Genomic DNA, 18,771 nt, shown 5'->3' on the forward strand with positions numbered 1-18,771 from the left:
ATCTAAGAGACTGTAGTGGGCTGAGTTTACAGCCAGAGTGATGATATCACGAAACTAGAAGACCCAAGGAATTAAATGGCACCAACCAGCTCATGCTAGCTTTGTAAACTAGGCAAAATTCTGGCGAGGATAAAACAGCATGTCTGAATGAGAATTGTTCCTCATATATGTTTGGATATTCCTGCATATAGGCAACCTGAAACAGACTTTGAATTGCATAAACTGGGTCTGACTGGAGAGCTGAGACTCTTGTGGATTCAGCAAGACCAGTTTTATCCATGTGTGATCATGTTAGCGCCACAGCAGCCATTTTACTGTAGTGAGACTATTTTTTTCTGTATAAAATGACCCATAAACTGCATTTCCACCGAACAGTTCAGTTCAGTTCAGTTCAGTTCAGTTCAGTTTGCTTTGTTTCCACAGTGAAAAGTTGTGGATGGTACCAACAGAAGCGTTCCTTAGCGTCCCCATGTTTGGTCCCCCCTCTGTTGGGGTACCTAGCACACAGATCTGGTACTAAAAGGTGGAGCTAGAAACCCTGCAGTCTGATTGGTCAGTAGAGGACGGTCACTCTGGTTTTATGTAACCTCTGTTCATACATCAGTAAACTACAACTATAAAATGAAAGAGAAAAAAATAACTTCATTCACTGGGCCGACTGCCGGCAACTTTTAAGGTGGAACGTTAACTTGTAATGTTACTCAATGCATGAGTTGATGACGTGAATCCATCAGCACACCTTAAATTTCACTGTGACAACTTTGACCATCACTTTAGTTTTTATATGACACACACTTTTAGTAATGACTTTAAAAATATAGATTAATTTGGAGCGGATTATGTGAAGGTCATATATTCTAATCCTCACTTCCTGTGGGCTACAGCAACACTAAACCCCTGAGCTTGCCTGAGAAGGACTAAATGCACAAAGCTGCTATTTTTAAATATCCCATGGAGAGAGACTCTCACTGCAGCCTGTTCTATTTTGGTTGCTGTTATAGTTTAATGGCATCCCGTGGCGTCAGGGAGAAACACAACGGGACAAGGAGAAAGTTAAGGGGGCGAAAGTCGGACATACTGCTCAATAAATGTTGATTAAGAGAAGTCTGACAATATGGAAGATAAAAGTCCTCAGCGTGTCTGATTATTAAAATCATCTCATCTTTCAGATTAAAACAATAATCTAAAAAGTGACTAGAGTTGTAAAATAAATACAGTGCAGTAAAAAGTGTTCAATTTTTTTTTTTAAACAACGTGTTGTTTTATTATTTTGCTTTGTTTTTTAAGGTAAAATCTGAACCTGAAAAGCAGCTTACTGTCGCTGTTTTATAAGCAGAGTAACTGGATAAAAAATAAAATGTTTTATAGTACAGTGCTGAGGTAATAATGTGACTTAATAAGAAACAATGTGAGTAATAATATAAATAAACACTCTGAACAGGGTCGTTTTATGTATCAGATACTTAAGTACTTTGTGTTAAGTGATACTTTTAATGTTGGTGTATTAGCACTGTTACTGAAGTTCAGGATCTGAGTACTTCTTCCAACACTGAGGGAAATATGACTCAAATATTCCTATAGAGTCTTATATTACAGTTACATTCCACCACTGAGTATATACTACGGGAACTGTGAGTGCACACAGACAGAACTAACTAAGTACATTTACTCAAGTATTGTACTTAACTTCAGTCTGTTCTTTTTATGCCACTTATTAATAACATCCCACTTTATTACAGACAGAAATACTTTTTACTGCACTACATTCATATGAAAGCTTTAGTTACTTTACTTTTATTGTAAATTACATACAGCTGAGATAACGACAGAAAATTAATAGACTACTATTTCTGATAAACATTAGAGTGGTTTTTCTAATTTTTTAAAAATCATTTTGAGTTTTTGGGTCATTTATTGTTTTGTAGTAGCAGTTTACAGTGCAGGACTTTTACTTGTAACAGAGAATTTTAACAGTGTAGTATTAGTATATAGTACATATACATAATTTTTTTAATTTTTATTTATTTATATTTATTTAATATTTTATATATTTTTAATATATTATGAATATTATAGGATTACACTAATGTTCGCTCAGGGTGCTTCACTAATTGTTAGATGGTTTGACTTATGAAATGTCCTGATACAATGTCATGAAATTCCTCATTTTATCCAAAATCTAAATATATTTAATTTACTGTAAGGAAAGCAGCACCTCCTCACAACAGACAGGAACTGGGGAAATATTGTTTAAAAATGACTTTTAATCTCAGTTTACGAATTATTAGAATAGTCGCTGATCATTTTTCTGTCAGTCCACTAATGAATTAACCTTCAAGAAACAGTTGAACATTTTTGGAAATATATTTATTCACTTTCTTAATGAGATTTAGTTACATTAAAATACCGCTCTAATGTCTGTATGCTAAAAAGCATAAAGCAGGCGGTTAGCTTAGCTTAGCATAAAGACTGGAAACGGGTGCAAACAGCTAGCCTGGCTCTGTAACATGTAAACGTATTGGGTTTTGATTTTTATACTTCGGTTCTTGTACAAATTAAATAAACAAGTTATAACATGCTTCAGAGTTAAAGAGCCAGGCTAACAGTTTCCACCTGTTTCCAGTCTTTATGCTAAGCTAAGCTAACTGGCTCCAGCTTCATTTTTACCGTACAAACATCAGAGTGGTGTCAATCTTTTCTTCTAACTCCCAGCAAGAAAGCAAATAAGTGTATTTCTGAAAATGTGGAACTATTCCTGCATGTCGATGTGTGACTGATGTTCTCCTCCTTCTGGTTCTCTGCCTCCAGTTTCGGGGGAGGATCCAGGACATCCTCCCCAACCTGCCTGCACAGCACGACCACTACCTCCTCCGCTGGCTCCGAGGTGAGACCTGCACACACTGCATTTACATAGTGTTCAGCATGTGTGTGTGTGTGTCTGTGTGTGTGTACGATGCCGGCAAAACAAGCGTCATGTCATCAAAATATTAAATTCAATTCAATAGAACTTTATTTATCCTGAAGGAGACTGTGCAAGAGAACGCTTCAAATTACAGTAACGTTAAGTACAATAAGCACAATTTAAGTTACTAAAAATGAACTAAAATGGTGGAAAAAAGCACAAAAACACAACATTATTTATTTACACTTCACTCAACACACTTTACTCTTCCTCTAAAATAAAAATTTTCGCAAGTTTTTCGTTTGTTTTCTTACTAAATTTCCTCAAAATATGACGCACTCGGTTCCCCTTTGGTGTCGGTTTTGGATGCTCAGGGACAATGTGTCAATTTACGCTCGTTACTTGCATTGTGTCTTTTCAAAATAAACTTCCGATTTCATGGGCAAATTTACAGCGTATGTGAAACACTTTGTTTCTAGATATACTTCCTTACATTTCAGCAACAAAAGCACGTTGTTAGGTTTGTATGTTTTCCTACGAAAGTAATGCACCAAAAGTTCGTACGTATCCCATATATGACCAGTATGCTGATGGCAGTAGTCAAGGAAACAGTCCCGAGCACTTGTAGGGAGGCAGGTTAAAAAAACGGACTTCCACCCATGACTTTCCTCTGGAGTCGCGTGTTCAGATCCCTGTGAGCTATGAGTCAATTTAAGGTGCGTCCTCACCATGTTCTTTTCCTAAACATAGCCACAGTAACTTTTATTGCTTAAACCTAACCTCCCTAACTTTACATTAATTAAGTAACTGTACGTGAAGGTCATGACATCATACATTGGGAGCTCATTTGTAGGATATCATCGGAACAGTTGTACGAGGATGGGCTGAGAAAAAACATCATGGTTTGGCTTAAATTAATACGTTTGTTACGAACAGAATATAACGTCATGGCATTTGTGACATACGTCATTAGCATAGCACGCTACACATACGAGCACACTAAGTTGTTTTTAAAATAACTCTATTGACACAGACAGCGGGCTCCTGGGTGAAAGTCCGGAGTTTGTTTGACCCATCCAACTCCCTCAATCTCACCCTATGTAGACTTTCTTGCTCTTTATACGGCCGCAGTTCCCAGAGCACCCTGCGCGTCTTATACCGCCACTAAAGGGTGTCTCTGTGCGTTGGTATCTGATGCCGAGGGGCCACTTTGAGTTTGGAGTGAGATTGAGTTGTAAAAACACATAAGATTATAAAATATAACACGTTGTTAAAGCTTAAACCAGAGATTCCTAACTCTTCTTTTGGCTTGTGATCTCTTACATGAAATCAGTAGCCCTTTTTATACAGAGATGGCGCTACAGAGCTGCTATGACGTCCCTTCTTTTTGTTGGCTTTGCATTTTTACCCAGACCCAAACAATGGCGACACCACATCGCTCCAGTGTGTGATGGTAAACAGCGTGCTGACGTTGACGTTACGTAGTCGAAAGAGGCGTGACATGTAACACAACAGCGTCGGCCTCTAGTGTGACATATGACAGACGTGCCTGCAGCGCATTATAAACGATAACAATCGCATTAATGTGTCAATAACAATCATTTAGCGTCCCTGTTACATGGCGGCTGATCTCGTCCTCTGCTCGGAGGGTAAGGAGCTCCTGGACCTCATTGTTTTCACAGTTTGTGGACATTTTCGGCCGCTGTCCTTCCTCTTTGAGTTAGCTGCTAACTGCTAACAGCTGCTTTTAAACCTCTCGCTGTGGATCATACACATAATACATTGTTAAAACGTCTCACCTGTCCTCCGACTCTGTGATTGTAACTTATATACAGACCGGCGAGGTGGCATAACGGTGTGAAATTTCTGCTTTGACCAGGCGGTGTAAAACGGGCTAGTGTCTAGTTTTGTCTCACTGTCACGTCTTCGATGTCTTTGAGTTGTTTAAATAACAGTTCAAGACCCCAAAACACTAAATGATTCAGTATTTCACCAAAAAATGATGGATGAGAGAAAACTGAGAACAGATTTGTGTATCTTTGTGTGTCTGGACTAAACTAGCTCACTGTTTATAAAGTAGTTCAAACTAGCTCCACCTTTTTGTGCCTGAATTTTTTTCAAATGAAACAAGAAAGAAAACAATAAATCTTTGGTTTAAATGTTTAAAACCATAAATATATAATCTGATACACACTTACATTTCTTTTAAAGAGAAGCAAACTTTAAAAGAAAAAATACTGTTGTGTAGAGTCAAATCAGATCTCTGACAGGCGTCGATACCGAAGCCTCCAGCTCTGGTTATTTCCTCTCACACTGAAACTGTCTCTGGTGTCCAGAGTAACAACATGGGAACAGGTTTGAAGGAGCAGAGAGTGAGCGTAGCCTCAGGCCGTCTCCCTCACAGGCAGCTCAAACATGTTGAATTATCATAAGTCAAGAAGCAGCCGGGGTTTTGTTTGGGTCTCAGTCGGGTCGAGTGTTACTGTGAGGTTAAATACAGGCAGCGCAGGGAGAAGTTCTCACATCCTTACATTAAGTAAAAGTACTGACAGCACAAAGTAAAAATACTCCATTACATGTAACAGTCCTGGATTACATCACTGCAGGTCTGAAGAAACTGAGCCTGTAAATGTCAGATCATAATTAGCATTTGTAAAGAGGGAACAGGCGTGTCAGTCAGTTCTCTATGAAACCAGTCTCAGTGGTTCAGATGGTGCTGATAGGCTCTGCAGTTTGAACCAACAGTGAAGTCTATTGGTTGTAAATGGTGAACCAATCACAGCTGGCATCAGGCGAGAGGCGGAGTCACCCTGGATATTTGTTTTCTTTTAACTTTAATTGAAAAACGCTGCAGACAAGAAGTCAACATAACAGCGGAGAGACAAAATTATGAATTAAAATAAAATAAAAAAAATCAGTAAATCAAATTTGAATAAAGAAATATTTTTTATTTAATATAATAATAATGCTAACAATAATAATAATTATTATTATTACTATTTTAAAAATAAAATTTTAATACATATTTTTTGCAATAAATTCTAATTTATACTGAAAAATTACAAAAATAAAATCACACGTTATGTTAAGAGTTCACTGTACAGTTTAACAGTTTTATTACTTTTTTTAAAAGTGTTTATAAGTTTGAAAGTCTTAATATATTCTTTAAACTCACATCAGAAGTACTAAATGGTTAAAGACAGCCAGCTTTCATTTAAAATAAAATGATAAAAAATGAACCTCAATAAAAGTTTTTTTTAATATCTTTTTTAAAAATCTAATCTTTTACAATGTGCAAATGGGCCCTTTATTTTGAAACTATAGCACAAATGGACAAAGAGGATCTTTATAAAACATGTTTCTTTACTGTTTTCCATGTTCAGCTAATCTGAATGCAAACAGAGAAACAAGAATATGAATAAAAATAAATTGACAAATTAATAAAATAAAGAGCAGAATGATGGTTATTTGAAAAATGGAATAACCCTTTGAAACCGGAGCAGATTGGCTTGATTTTAAAACATAGAAAAATGGGCAATGAGCAACGAAAGAAGAAATGACCCAAAAAATGCAAGAAATTAGTAAAAAGAGAAAATTAAAAGCAAGAAAATTATTTTAAAAAAATAGAATTAAAAAGAGAGTGAAAAACAAAAAAAACTTAAAAACAGTGCTTAAAAAGTATAATTAGTATGTACCAAATAATTATAAATATAGTTTTTCCCACCTTTTTTCTTTTTTTCTTTGTTTTTTTTTTATTTATTTTTTTAAATTTTATCAATTTTTTTTTTTTTTTCCCAATTTGTGGGACATTTCTTACCAAGTTGCTCATTGCCTTTTTTATTGTGTTCTTAAAGGAAATTGCATCAACAGTTCAGGGTTCAAAGGTTTTAATACTTGTGAAAGGCGTCTGAAAGCAGCACAAGAAAAGTGATGTCGCTCCGTATAGTTTTTCACTTTTATTACTGTTTTTTTTTTTTAGTGTTAGACAACAACAGAGTCTGAAAATATTCTTTAAATTCACATAAAAATCCAGTGAAATTTTGGGTTTATGCAAGTGATATTTACCATATATAATCCGTAAATTTACTAAGAATTTAATGTTTAAAGACATTTTCACACCAATTTTTATATTATGATCAGTTTTACACAAAAATAATCTCATTTGAGTCCAAAAAGTAACTGAATGAATACAAAGGTAAAATAAATGCGTGAAAGATTCTGGTTTATCGTTGCAAAAATGACATTTGTTCTCAGTAGCTAAGAATTCAGAGAAATATACAGTAGATGTGTTGCTGTATGTTTATTGTGAGAAGTTTTGATGTGTAGGTCTTTTTTTATCTAAGCTAACCGTCTTCATATTTCATATCTTTCTTCATATCCAACAGACCGACATGAGGGAGGTTTCAGTCGTCTGATTAAACTCTTGGCGAGAAAGTGAATGAGCCTTTTTTCCCACAACTTTGATTTAAAACATTTTCACACTTTTCCAACTATTCCTGCTACTTCACCTTCTTCTTACACATTTAGTCAGCATTGCAGCGTAGCGTCAGCTTTTCATATAACCTTCAAAAATTCAACATTATCAGTGTCACTCAACGATTCAAAGACATTCATACTAATTTGACCCCTTTTCAGCTTTTTTTAACTATTCATATCACTTCACCTTGTTCTTGTAGCGTCAGCTTTTCAAACAACCTTTACACTTCATTCATACATTAATGGTATTACTCAGTGTTAGAAGCCAGCATTGCAGCGTAGCGTCAGCTTTTCAGCAACCTATCAAATATTCTACATTGTGAGTATCATTCAACTTTTCAATTACATTCATACTAATTTAAACTGTTCACACTTTTCCAACTATTCCTGCTACTTCACCTTCTTCTTACACACTTCAGCCAGCATTGCAGTGTAGCGTCAGCTTTTTAAACAATCGTAAAATATTCCACAGTATTCAAACATTAATGGTATAATTCAACATTCAAAGCGAGCATTGCAGTGTAGCGTCAGCTATTCTGCATTCACCCGCAGTTTCTTCAGAAATTTCATTCTCTAGTTCAAGAGTTTCATGGTTGATTAAATGTCCACCTGTCTCTGGTTAATCAGTAATTAATTTCCTATAACGTTCCTCCCTGTGACCGCGTGACCCCGTGGCCATGAGACATATGTCCTCGGCTCAGTGGTCTCATCCTGCAGTCAGTGTTTGTTTTACCAGAACAAAATTCAACCTCAGTGAAGCTGCAGCGAGTTAACTGGATGCACCGCTCCTTTAGATCTAAGCAGCTTGTTGGACAAACTGAAGTTGATAAATTAAAACTGGTTTTAAAGGTTTGTTTATGCAAAAACTAACCTCGAATATGAACAAACTATTAGAAGTATCATTTATGTTGTCCAGAGTTTCTGTTCGTCCCTGGACTGTCTGTCTGTCTGTCTGTTGAGCGGGTGGTTTGTGGACGTGAGGACATTGTGTCTGTTTCCATAGGGCAGAGAGGCTCAGATCGATCGGGGACGACTCTGTGACCAAAGATCAATATTTGCATTAGCTGATGACCTCCAACAGTTTTCCTGCTTCCACTGAAAAACAGGCAAACTGTTTTTAACTGTGTCAAATTTTCTATTGTGTGATTATCAGATAATGTTCGACTGGAGCCGGTCCAGTGTTTATAAATCAGTGATCATCAGCAGAGGAAAAATAAAAGCCTGAAGCGTTGATACAAGGCAGGATGGATCCATGCTTCCATCTGAATGTGGTTTTTCCAATCTTCTATTGTCCAGTTTTGGTGAGAAAACCCGTGTGAATTGTAGCCTCAGTTTCCTGTTGTTAGCTGACAGGAGTGGCACCTGGTGTGGTCTTCTGCTGCTGTAGCCCATCTGCTTCAAGGTTGGACAAGGTGTTGTTGCTTCAGAGATGGTCTTCTGCACACCTTGGTTGGAACCAGTGCTTATTTGACTTCCTGTTGCCTTTCTATCATCTTGAACCAGTCTGGCCATTCTCCTCTGACCTCTGGCATCAACAAGGCATTTTGGCTCACTGGATATTTTCTCTTTTTGGGACCATCCTCTGTAAACCCTAGAGATGGTTGTGCTGAAAATCCCAGTAAATACTCAGACCAGCCCGTCTGGCACCAACAACCATGCCACGTTCAAAGTCACTTCAATCACCTTTCTTCATCATTCTGATGCTCCGTTTGAACTTCAGCAGCTCGTCTTCACCATGTATACATGACTCAATGTTAATGAGCTGCTGCCACGTGATTGGCTGATTAGCTATTTGTGTTAATGAGCAGTTGAACAGGTGTACCTAATGAAGTGAGTATAAGTATACGTGGAATATATATTTGAAGTGCAATGGAAAGAAACTACGTTCAGTATAAATACTTTAGTAAATGTACTCATCAGTATCTTTCTCTTTTTGCAGCTCGTAGCTTCAACGTTCAGAAAGCTGAAACTATGATCAGAAAGGTTAGCGCTTCTTTTATTGATTACTGATTATTTCTCTTGTACGGCTACAGGATGTGGACAGCTAACATGTTTCTGTCTGTCTGTCTGTCTGTCTGTCTGCAGCATCTGGAGTTCAGGAAGAAGATGAACATTGACTCCATCATATCTGACTGGAAACCTCCAGAGGTACAAACACTAGTTGAGTCGAGTTTAATCTACAGCAATGCATCATGGTCTATAACATGGCTGTCCTGTGAGAGCCATAAATCTCTGAGGGTCATGACCTTCACCAGAAGTCGCCAAAGCGTCACAGTGGGGCCACAAGGCTCTCTTGATCTGAATGGGTTTAAGAAAACTTTTTTAAAATAAACAGTCAGACAGATCTCTAAATGAAATTATTATTATTTTTTTAAGTTAAGAAATCTGACAGCATGAGGGCACAGTGAAGTAAGAAGTAAGTTTGTAAAATTGTTAAAAGTTCAAATAATAATAAAAAACATAATTCAGACAGAAAAATACGGAAGCGTATTGCATTCACTTGACAAATAAAAAAAAATTATTTATTGAGTAATTTTTCTGTTTTTCTGAGTATTTTTTTTATTTTTATGTTTTTCGGTGTAATTTTTCTGTTTTTCTGAGTAATTTTTTTATTTATCTGTTTTTCTGTTTAATTTTTTCTGTTTTTCTGAGTAATTTTTTTATTTATCTGTTTTTCTGTTTAATTTTTTCTGTTTTTCTGAGTAATTTTTCTATTTATCTGTTTTTCTGTTTAATTTTTTCAGTTTTTCTGAGTATTTTTTTCTTTTTCTGTTTTTCGGTGTAATTTTTTTCTGTTTTTCGGAGTAATTTTTTTATTTTTCAGTTTTTTCAGAGTAATTTTTTTCTGTTTTTTGGAGTAACTTTTTTATTTTTCTGTTTTTCGGAGTAATTTTTTCTTTTTTGTTTTTCGGGGTAATTTTTTATTTTTCTGTTTTTCGGTGTAATTCTTTCTGTTTTTCAGAGTAATTTTTTCTTTTTTGTTTTTCGTGGTAATTTTTTTTTCTGTTTTTCTGTTTAATTTTTTTATTTTTCTGTTTTTCGTGGTAATTTTTTCTGTTTTTCTGAGTTCAGAGAGCAATAGAACAACAGACACTTTCATTCCTTTCTTGAGAGCTGGATATAATGGAAGCAAACATGACGCTTGTTTAGTTTAATCCAGTTTTACTTTGTTTTGGGTTTGAGACACTGGGAGACACTCTTGTCTTTAAGTCATATAGATGGTGTTATCATTAGTTTGTCGACTTTACGCAGGCACCTTAGGCCTTTGCGGTTATCCAGATGAAAAGCCCATTCAGATCTGCTGGACATTGCAGTGTTTCTCCAGAATCAGTTGGACACATATGGCAAGCTCTCTCAAGAAAGGAATGAAAGAAATACTCCGAAAAACAGAAAAAATTACTCAATAAAACAAAAAAAAATTTTTTATTTGTCAAGTGAATGCAATACACTTCCGTAGAAAATCAAATAAAAAGTGCCAAATAAATATTATGAAAATTGATTTTTGATGTGATTTTCAAATCAAATTTATTTATAAAGCACGTTTAAAAACAACCAGAGTACAGTAAAATAAAATAACATGGTAACAGCAACATGTTAGAGAAATAACAAACCTGAAAACATGCACAAGTCAGTGAGAAAAAAATAAATAAACAAAAATAAGAAACAGGAAATTGACACAGGCTAGTACTTGAGTACAGCTCTTGAGTAAAAGTACTTAGTTACATTCCAGCTCTGGTAATAATGATAAAGACTTTAAGTGTGTCTCCTGTCACCCATCAGGTGATTGACAAGTACGTGTCTGGAGGGATGTGTGGATACGACAGAGAGGGCAGTCCCATCTGGTATGATGTCATCGGCCCTCTGGACCCTAAAGGTCTGTTGCTATCGGCGACCAAACAAGACTTCATGAAGACGAAGATCAGACACACTGAGATGCTGCAGAGGGAGTGTCAGAGGCAGTCGGAGAAGGTCAACGTCCTTTCCTCCTCTGACTTGTTTCCTCTCCTCTTCTGTCCTCCTTTCCTCCTCTTGTCTCCTTTCCTCTCTTGTTTTTCTCTCATCTCCTCTCGTCTCCTCCTCCTCTAACTCCTTGTCTTGTCTCATCTCGTCTCGTCTCGTCTCATTTCCTCTCCTCCTCCTCTAACTCCTTGTCTCGTCTTGTCTTGTCTTGTCTTGTCTTGTCTTGTCTTGTCTGGTCTCCTCTCCTCTCTCTTGTCTCGTCTCGTCTCATCTCCTCTCCTCCTCCTCTAACTCCTCGTCTTGTCTCATCTCGTCTCATTTCCTCTCCTCCTCCTCTAACTCCTCCTTTCGTCTCCTCTCTGTCTCAGTTGGGGCAGAACGTTGAAGCGATCACTCTGATCTATGACTGTGAAGGACTCGGACTGAAACACATCTGGAAACCTGCCATAGAGACGTACGGAGAGGTTCGTCACCTCCTCACAGTGTCATCACCAAACGTTCCCTCACAGAAAATTAAATTTAAAACCTATTTAATGATAAATGATGACATCACTGTGTCTGCTCCTTCCTGTAGATCCTCACCATGTTTGAAGACAACTATCCAGAGGGCCTGAAGAGGGTGTTTCTGATCAAAGGTGCGTCAGCAGATCCTCTGACTCTTTGTCTCTGAGTCGGGCTTCACTTCAGGTAGTTTTGTGTCTGATCTCGTTTTTCGGTCTTCGCTGCAGCTCCGAGAATGTTTCCCATGGCCTACAACCTCATCAAACACTTCCTGTGTGAGGAGACGCGACGGAAGATCATTGTTTTAGGAAGTAAGATGACAAACATGCTGATGTTTAGCAGGTATAATGTTTACCGTGTCATAGTTACTGATTCATGACTGTGTTTGAAGGTAACTGGCAGGAAGTGTTACGTAAACACATTGACCCCGAGCAGCTTCCTGTGGTTTACGGAGGAACCCTGACTGATCCTGATGGAGACCCTCGCTGCAGAACCATGGTGAGAGCTCAGACGTGGTGGAGCAGACAGTGAGTCTCTATAAATGTTCCTGGATGAAATGACGGACTTTGTTGTTGTTGCAGATAAAGTACGGCGGCACAGTTCCCAAGTCGTACTACGTTCAGGACTCGGTGAAGGTTCAGTACGACAGCAGCGTGACCATCAGCCGAGGCTCCGTCCTCCAGCTAGAATATGATGTCACAGCAGCCAGCAGCCTCCTGAGGTACAACACAACCTGCCGACTTAAAGTCTCCGTTCTTTAGCAGCTCAGAAAACATTTGAGGGTTTACTCGCGAGAACGCCAAAGACTTGGTACATGATGTCACTTCATAGTGTGTGACGAACAACCAGTACTACACGCTTTCCAATACACATTAAAAGGGGTTTCCTGTCACTTAAGCTGCTGTTTCCTGTTATTCTGATAACCAGCTCTGGGAACAGGTGCTTCTCCTCACCTATCTAAATCTGATCAGAGTCATGTCAGGTCTTCGACACGATATCATCAGCTTGATTTTTATGCCTCTGCGCCGGCGACATCTGTTGCCGAAGGTGTTATGTTATCTGTTCGTGCGTCCACGCCATTCTTGTGAATGCAAAATCTCAAGAACATTTGGAGGGAATTCCTTCAAATTTGGCACAAACGTCCACTTGGACTGAAGAATGAAATGATTAGAATTTGGTAGATGAAGGTCAAAGATCAAGGTCAGTGGACTCAGCAATGTACTGATTAGATTTGGTGGTCATGGGTCAAAGGTTAGTGTGACCTTGCATCTGTCTCATTCTCGTGAACGCGCTATCTCAAGAACACCTCAAGGGAATTTCTTTAAAGATTTGACACAAATGTTCATTTGGACTGAAGAATAAATTGATTTGAATTTGGTTGTTGAAGGTGAGAGGTCAAGGTCAGTGGACTTAACAATAAACCGATTAGATTTTGGTAGTCATAGGTCAAAGGTCAAGTCTATGTGACCTTTTCTGTCTCAGTCTTGTAAATGTGACCCTGATGGAATTGTGAATGTGACATCTCAAGAACATTGTGAGGGAATTTCTTCAAATTTGGCACAAACGTCCACTTGGACTGAAGAATAAACTGATTGAATTTGGTGGTCGAAAGTCAAAGGTCAAGGACAGTGTGACCCTGTCTTTCTCATTCTTGTGAACATGATATTTCACGAACACCTAAAGGAAATTTCTTCACATTTGGCACAAACGTCCCCTTAGACTCAAGGATTAACTGATTGAATTTCGGTGGTCAGAGGTCACTGTGACCTCACAAAACATGTTTTTGGCCATAACTCAAGAATTAACACACAAATTATGACAAAACTTGACACAAATGTCTAACAGGATAAAATAATGAAGGTCAAAAGGTCAAAGGTCAGCTTGACTGTGACATCATCATGTTTTAACGTCATATCTCAGCAACAGAAGGGGAGACATTCCTAATTTTATGAGAATTGCTTAGAATCCTGATTTTTAGAGATTTGAAATATGAAGTTAGATCATTAAACCAAAGTGTTTCTTCCCAGGTGGCAGTTTGCCAGCGACGGAGCGGACATCGGGTTCGGAGTGTACAGACGGACCAAAGACGGCGTCGGACAGAAAGTGGCTGAGATGCTGCAGGTTCTGCCCAGCGAACGCTACAATGCACACCTGGTCCCTGAAGACAGCGGCCTCACCTGCTCTGAGCCTGGAGTCTGTGAGTACACACACACACACACACACACACACACACAGTGTACTTAAAGGCATTCATGGGATTAATGGCTTACACGTTGCATCACTTCCTGTCAGTGTCTCCTGGATAGGAAGGAAACTTAAATCTGGGGCAGGAACGTTCACAATAAGAAAACCCATGACAGAATGTAAATACATTGAACGGACTGCAGATTTATTTACACTACAAATACTTTATTTAAACACAAAGAATATGAAAATGAAATGAAATTATATTAATAATATAATGTAAAATAGTTAGAGTGCAGTAATAAGTTAAGTAATTTACAAGTGCAACAAAGAAAGTTTAGCAAAGAAACCATCAATTAAAGCACAAAAGAACAATAAATAAATATGAACATATATAAATATATAATATATGTATGTAGCACAGTCTTGAAGGAGGAGTTCAACATTTTTGGAAATCGTTCTTGCAGAGACATTCACAAAGAGATTGATGCCACTCTCACGTCTTTGTGTTCAATATGAAGCCAAACAACGGTGACCAATGGGAACAAGTTTTAAAGTTGCCCAGTATTGAGACGAAACAGGCTGCAATGTAATTACTTGGGGCATTTGTACACCATCAATTTACGTCCACTTACAGTGTTTGTTTTTGTCACTGACAGGCTCAGATTGTTGTTCTAAGTGTCTGACAACATTGATGATAAAATGACTGTTTATTTAAATGGAGGCTGGTGGGTTTGGTGATGGTGATTTCAGGGCTGTTTCTGGTTAAACAAAAAGGATCTTACTCTTTAACATAAAGCTCTATCTCTGTAGGGATCCTTTCATAATTTTGTCAGACACTTAGAATAATAATCTGGTGGCAATCATAATTTTGGGGCTGTTTCCTGTCAAACAAGAAGGACCTTTCTTATTAACAAAAACATCTTTCTCTGTAAGGACCCTTTCCTTGATGTTGTCAAACATGTATAACAATCTGAGCCTGTCAGTGGTAACAACAAGCAAAATGGAGGCTGGTGGGTTTTGGCTATAGCAATTTTGGGGCTGTTTCCTGTAGTTGAAAAGGATCTTGTCTTAAAAAAAAAAAGTCTATCTCTGTGGGGACCTTTTTCTTGATATTTTCAGACACGTATAACAATCTGAGCCTGTCAGTGTCAAAAACAAGCACAATTTAAATTTAGTCTGGTGGGTTTGGTGATGGTGATTTCAGGGCTGTTTTTGGTTAAACAAAAAGGATCTTACTCCTTAACACAAAGCTCTATCTCTGTATGGATCCTTTCATAATGTTGTCAGACACTTAGAATAACAATCTGAGCCTGTCAGTGACAAAAACAAGACATTTTATTGAATGTAAACTGACGGTGCTCAATTGCCCCAAGTGGTGACACTGTAGCCTGTTTGGCTGCAGCGCTCTCAGTCAATACTGGACCAGTTTCAAAAATTGTTGTTCCCATTGGTCACTTAGACACAAGAATGTAGGAAAATGGGATCCAGTTTAAAAAAATACCAAAGTTTCCCTTTAAAATCCTGCAGGATGCCAGTTGTAGTTAACTAACTGTTGTGTCCTTGCTTTTGTGCAGACGTGCTGTGTTTCGATAACAGCTACAGCATCCTGCAGTCCAAGAGGGTGAGCTACAAAGTCGAGGTTCTTCCTCCGCCGGACGGACAGATGCAGAGTCCACACAGCCGAGGACATGGCAGGCTGCAGTGAGCGGGAACACAGAGTTCACTGAGTATCACCAGTCACTGACAGCAAAATCAATACACTTACATCAGAGCAAAAAACAACTGTGGACTTCCTGTCAACACCTCTGTTTGTCCCACTGTACGCATCATGTATGTGTTAGTTTATAATCAGTAATTATCCCTCGATAACTTGATTATAGAGCGGTCTTTTACAATGCAGCTGATAACCACATGTGCCCTACCTGCAGACACAGGCTGATGAACGTAGTGAAGCATTTAGCATCTAAATGTTTCCCTCAAAAGTTCCTGTATTGTTATTGTAACAAGATCGACTACAGCTGCTTTAAATACAAATTATTAGCCGCAGCACCGGCGATAGCTGTGGACGAAGGCATTATGTTTTCGGGTTTTCCATCCGTCCGTCCATCCTTGTGATATCTCAAGGAACGGCTCAAGGGAATTTCTTCAAATTTCCCACAAATGTCCATTTGGACTCAGCAATGAACTGATACGTTTTTGGTGGTCATAGGTCAAAGATCAAGGTCACTGTGACCTTGTCTGTCTCATTTCTCCAAAACACCTCAAGGAAGTTTCATTGAAAATTTGACACGAATGTCCACTTTGACTGAAAAATAAACTGATGAGAATTAGGTGGTCAAAGGTTAAAGGTCAAGGTCACTGTGACCTTCCTTTTTCATTCTTGTGCAAAAAGTATCTCATTAACACCTAATGGGAATTTCTTCAAATTTGGAACAAATGTTCACTTGGACTCGATGAACAGGTTAGAGTTGATGGTCAAAGGTCAAGGTTACTGTGACCTTGCATCTGTCTCATTCTTGTGAATACGATATCTCAAGAACACCATAAGGACATTTCTTTAAATTTAGCACAAACGTCCACTGAAGAATCTGGCTAGAAGTTTGTGGTCAAAGGTCAAGGTCCGTGTGACTTTGCATCTGTCTCATTCTTGTGAATGCGGTACCTTAATAACTTGATGGGATTTCTTCAAATTTGGCACAAACATTCACTAGGACTCAGCTATAATCTGATTGGATTTCAGTGGTCAAAGGTCAGAGGTCAAGGTCACTGTGACCTTGCTTCTGTCTCATTCTTGAAATGCGATATCTCAAAAACACCTTGAGGGAATTTCTTCAAATTTGGCACAAACGTCCACCCGGACTCACCAATGAACTGATCAGATTTTTTCATCAAAGGCCAAGGTCAAAGGTCAGCTTGACTGTGACATCATCATGTTTTAACATCATATCTCAGGAACAGAAGGGGAGACATTTGGTCAGATACTGAATTGGTGACTCTAATCTTGAAACTGTGCTGATTGTATAGATCTTCTGTGTGTGAAGCATCCGTGTTTTCACTGACATGGATGGAGACTGTCAGAGACACTGGACTGGTGGGCGGAGTCATACAACCACGGAGCAGGAATTCTAGTTTTTACGTGTGTCAATGTGGCCAAGAAACTGACTTTCTTCAGGAGGAATCTACAGGGATAAATTAGGTTGCTGTAATTTTCAACACTGAATATAAACACCTGGTTATTTGTTTACAGTATGTTAAAAAATCAGCTCACTGCAGACGTCTGGTGCTAACTGTCTCCTCTCTATGCAAATACACCTCGGTGCAAAGCAGTCCAATTCACTGGACTGTACGTCGTCTACATCACTGCAGCAAGGTGAGGAGTGAAACCAGGAACGACAACATTTTCTGCAGGTGTGAAGTTTCTCTTTTGGCACAGATTTATTCAGGAGTGACAGATCATGTGCTGATCCTGACACAGACAGTGTTTCCAAACTGATTTAAGTTTACCGTTTATTTACAGTTGATCACAGTTGAATGAAGAAGTGAACTTACTTTTGAGAAATGTGTGAAACTGATATTAGAAACAGAAACCTCGATAAGGTGATCCTCGATCCTTCGGCCCCTGAAGGTTTGAGGCCCCGGGGTCGTTGTGAATAGATAATTAATGTGACATGTTTCTTCAGGACAATGAAGGTCATAGATATCTTTTTTTTTCAAAGGAACTTGTTTCACCAGCATTTCAAACCAGAATCACTTTAACTGTATGAACTCATCAGTTCATGTCGTTGTCACGTGTTTGTAATCTAATGTGATAATTAACGACCGTATTGTCCTGTTTACCCGACTGAACAGCTGAACAAACAAAGAAGGACGACAAGCTGAAGACAGACGGAGCAAAGTTACTGTATGAGGTCATTCATCGAGCTGTCAGATCATCATGTGTTTGATAATTGTTCATTTGTTCTGCTCATGTTGTTTGACTTTATGATCAGAGTCTAAATGATGTGTTGAAATGAAGGATGTTTATAATATTAATAAATGTGTAATTACAGCCTTGAAAAACAACATGAGGTCATAATGAGGACAGAATTCACAAAATAATGTGAACAAGATATTTTTGTAATTTAAGAAGAATCTTCAGTTACACTTAGTTTGTTTGTTTACTTGTAATAAAAGCAGAAATTAAAGAAAAACTGTTGGTTTTAATGTTGTAATGTCTCATATTTCAATATGCTGTAGTCCAGTATGACACCACTGCAACATACACAACCTCAGCAACACACATGTAGCTCAAGTTCAATTTATTGTCGTCTTTAAATACAGCAGCATACAGTGAAATATGAAGTGTTGTTACTCATGAATCCAGGTACATTCAACATGAACATGACAACATTAAAGTGCATTACGAAACAAAAATAAAAATATGATAAATATGGCATAGTAATGAATAATATGACAAATGGTTCCCACTGGTGTTTGCAGCTCCTCAGATCCTGGTTGTCTCAGGTTATAACTGCACTGTTTTTAATGTAATGTGAGTTTTTCTTTGAATGCAGTGAGTTTTAAAGGGATAGTGCACCCAAAAATGTAAATTCAGCCATTATCTACTCACCCATATGCCGAGGGAGGCTCAGGTGAAGTTTTAGAGTCCTCACATCACTTGCAGAGATCCAAGGGGAGAGGAGGTAGCAACACAACTCCACCTAATGGAGGCTGACGGCGCCCCAGATTCAAACGTCCAAAAACAC

The 18,771-nt window shown here is 38.1% G+C and overlaps 1 protein-coding gene across 2 annotated transcripts in view; it reads left to right on the forward strand.

Moving 5' to 3' along the window:
- sec14l7 (SEC14-like lipid binding 7) overlaps nucleotides 1-18,771 on the forward strand; it is a 74,906-nt gene that overhangs the window by 559 nt on the left and 55,576 nt on the right. The window contains exons 2-12 of one of the 2 annotated variants that reach the window (XR_007570509.1): nucleotides 2,809-2,884; nucleotides 9,318-9,361; nucleotides 9,464-9,526; nucleotides 11,159-11,347; nucleotides 11,707-11,802; nucleotides 11,913-11,973; nucleotides 12,067-12,150; nucleotides 12,231-12,337; nucleotides 12,421-12,560; nucleotides 13,867-14,036; nucleotides 15,601-16,926. Coding sequence is in view for 1 of the 2 variants with exons in the window: in XM_050053871.1 (XP_049909828.1) it covers nucleotides 2,809-2,884; nucleotides 9,318-9,361; nucleotides 9,464-9,526; nucleotides 11,159-11,347; nucleotides 11,707-11,802; nucleotides 11,913-11,973; nucleotides 12,067-12,150; nucleotides 12,231-12,337; nucleotides 12,421-12,560; nucleotides 13,867-14,036; nucleotides 15,601-15,731 (1,161 nt within the window). In the remaining variant the exon portion in view is untranslated. Of the gene's footprint in view, nucleotides 1-2,808; nucleotides 2,885-9,317; nucleotides 9,362-9,463; nucleotides 9,527-11,158; nucleotides 11,348-11,706; nucleotides 11,803-11,912; nucleotides 11,974-12,066; nucleotides 12,151-12,230; nucleotides 12,338-12,420; nucleotides 12,561-13,866; nucleotides 14,037-15,600; nucleotides 18,234-18,771 lie in introns of those variants that run through there. The other variant, XM_050053871.1, reaches the window with a different exon arrangement.

This window comes from Epinephelus moara, chromosome 9, assembly GCF_006386435.1.
Source record: "Epinephelus moara isolate mb chromosome 9, YSFRI_EMoa_1.0, whole genome shotgun sequence".
Lineage (NCBI taxonomy): Eukaryota > Metazoa > Chordata > Actinopteri > Perciformes > Serranidae > Epinephelus > Epinephelus moara.